This window comes from Nerophis lumbriciformis, linkage group LG01 (genome assembly GCF_033978685.3).
Source record: "Nerophis lumbriciformis linkage group LG01, RoL_Nlum_v2.1, whole genome shotgun sequence".
Classification (NCBI taxonomy): domain Eukaryota; kingdom Metazoa; phylum Chordata; class Actinopteri; order Syngnathiformes; family Syngnathidae; genus Nerophis; species Nerophis lumbriciformis.
In genome coordinates this window covers 5,511,856-5,514,149 of record NC_084548.2, presented here as the reverse complement: position 1 = coordinate 5,514,149, position 2,294 = coordinate 5,511,856, and the positions used below count along the sequence as shown (strand labels likewise).

The window sequence follows — 2,294 nt, the reverse complement described above, 5'->3', positions numbered from 1 at the left end:
AGTTCCTCGGCTAGCGTCAGAGCTAGCACCTGTCCCTCGGCTAGCGTCAGAGCTAGCACCTGTCCCCGAGCTAGCGTCCGAGCTAGCACCTGTCCCTCGGCTAGCGTCCGAGCTAGCACCTGTCCCTCGGCTAGCGTCCGAGCTAGCACCTGTCTCTCGGCTAGCGTCCGAGCTAGCACCTGTCCCTCGGCTAGCGTCCGAACTAGCACCTGTCCCTCGGCTAGCGACCGAGCTAGCACCTGTCCCTCGGCTAGCGTCCGAGCTAGCACCTGTCCCTCGGCTAGCGTCCGAGCTAGCACCTGTCCCTCGGCTAGCGTCCGAGCTAGCACCAGCCCCTCGGCTAGCGTCCGAGCTAGCACCAGCCCCTCGGCTAGCGTCCGAGCTAGCACCAGCCCCTCGGCTAGCCTCCGAACTAACACCAGCCCCTCGGCTAGCCTCCGAGCTAGCACCAGCCCCTCGGCTAGCGTCCGAGCTAGCACCAGCCCCTCGGCTAGCCTCCGAGCTAGCACCAGCCCCTCGGCTAGCCTCCGAGCTAGCACCAACCCCTCGGCTGGCCCCCACGTCTCCACCAGCTCCCAGGCTGGCCCCCACGTCTCCACCAGCTCCCAGGCTGGCCCCCACGTCTCCACCAGCTCCCAGGCTGGCCCCCACGTCTCCACCAGCTCCCAGGCTGGCCCCCACGTCTCCACCAGCTCCCAGGCTGGCCTCGACTCCAGCACCTCGGCCTGCTCCGCCGACTCCAGCACCTCGGCCTGCTCCGCCGACTCCAGCACCTCGGCCTGCTCCGCCGACTCCAGCACCTCGGCCTGCTCCGCCGACTCCAGCACCTCGGCCTGCTCCGCCGACTCCAGCACCTCGGCCTGCTCCGCCGACTTCAGCACCTCGGCCAGCTCCTCAGCTGCCCTCCTCGTCTCCGGCTTTGATGTCCGCCGCTTCCACGCCTTTGACGTCTGCCGCTTCCACGGCGCCGATGACGTCTGCCGCTTCCACGGCGCCGATGACGTCTGCCGCTTCCACGGCGCCGATGACGTCTGCCGCTTCCACGGCGCCGATGACGTCTGCCGCTTCCACGGCGCCGATGACGTCTGCCGCTTCCACGCCGCCGATGACGTCTGCCGCTTCCACGCCGCCGATGACGTCTTCCTCCACGCCTGCCTCGCCGATGACGTCTTCCTCCACGCCTGCCTCGCCGATGACGTCTTCCTCCACACCGCCGCCAATGTCATATCCTCGTTTCCGGCGAGACGCACCATGGCGCCAATCACGTCCGCCTTCCCGACGGCCAAGATGGTGGCCGTCCCTTGGTCGCCGGCTTCAGCGGCGTTCTTCTCGCCGCCGCCATCAGACTCGTCCTCGGTGGATTCGGGGACACTGGGGCCGGCGACCCACCACCAGTTCTCCCCTCCACCCTCCCTTGTTTCGTGAGTATGTTGGACATCTGGAATCTGTCCATAGGGGGGGGATACTGTTACGGCTCAGGCTCCTGCCAACGCCGCTCATCCGTCTGTGCGCACCTCGGGACACGCCCACTGGTGCGCACATCCAGGGACGCGCCGCGCGCGTCTCCGCCCTGCTGCAGCCACCAGCTGCAATCACTCGCTGGCAATCTGCACACCTGCGACTGATCAGAGCGAGATCAATAAAGGACCAGTGGACCCAAGGATCGTGGCGGGAACTTAGCTTTCTCATGGTGTACCGTAAGCCTTATGCGCTCTTACTATATTCGTGTTTCCTCTCCGTGCCTTGATTTGTCCCTTGTCTTCTCCCGTGTCCCCGCAGTACCCTCCGTCGCCTGCGTCTCAATTTCCCCTGGATCTCCCTCTGGACTCCGACTGCTTCCTTCGTTCCTCGACCTCTTGCTCGCCCCTGGATTCTGACGCCTCGCTCTCGCCCCGGATCAGCTGCCTGCCCCCTGGACTTCCGCGTATCTCGTTCAACACGTTGGTAACACTCACTTCAGTTAAATTCTACACATAGTCTTACACCATTCCCTTTTGTATTCTAGTTCACACTCCATTTCCTTAGTTTAGTAATATTGTTTATTATTATTTATATATACATATATATGTTGACTATATATATATATATAATAAATAATTGTATATACCGCCCCCTGGTGTCTGTTTGCCGTCACCCCCTCTCAGTAAACACAACAATAGATCAAATAAGTCATATTTTAGGTTCATTTAATAGTTACAACATATTTAAATAATGGTTCCAATATTCCAATAATATGACTCATTATTATCTAAACTAAATGCAGTTTTTTCTACTTATACAGTACTTCTGAGTTT

General features: G+C 60.2%; 1 protein-coding gene across 1 annotated transcript; it reads left to right on the top strand.

Moving 5' to 3' along the window:
- The first annotated feature begins 1,034 nt into the window (after window positions 1–1,034).
- LOC140678738 (uncharacterized) lies at window positions 1,035–2,048 on the top strand. The gene is made up of 2 exons (XM_072912977.1): window positions 1,035–1,697; window positions 1,780–2,048. Exons 1-2 carry the CDS (start codon window positions 1,052–1,054, stop codon window positions 1,875–1,877), a joined length of 744 nt encoding a protein of 247 aa, XP_072769078.1. The 5' UTR covers window positions 1,035–1,051; the 3' UTR covers window positions 1,878–2,048.
- The last annotated feature ends 246 nt before the right edge of the window (window positions 2,049–2,294 follow it).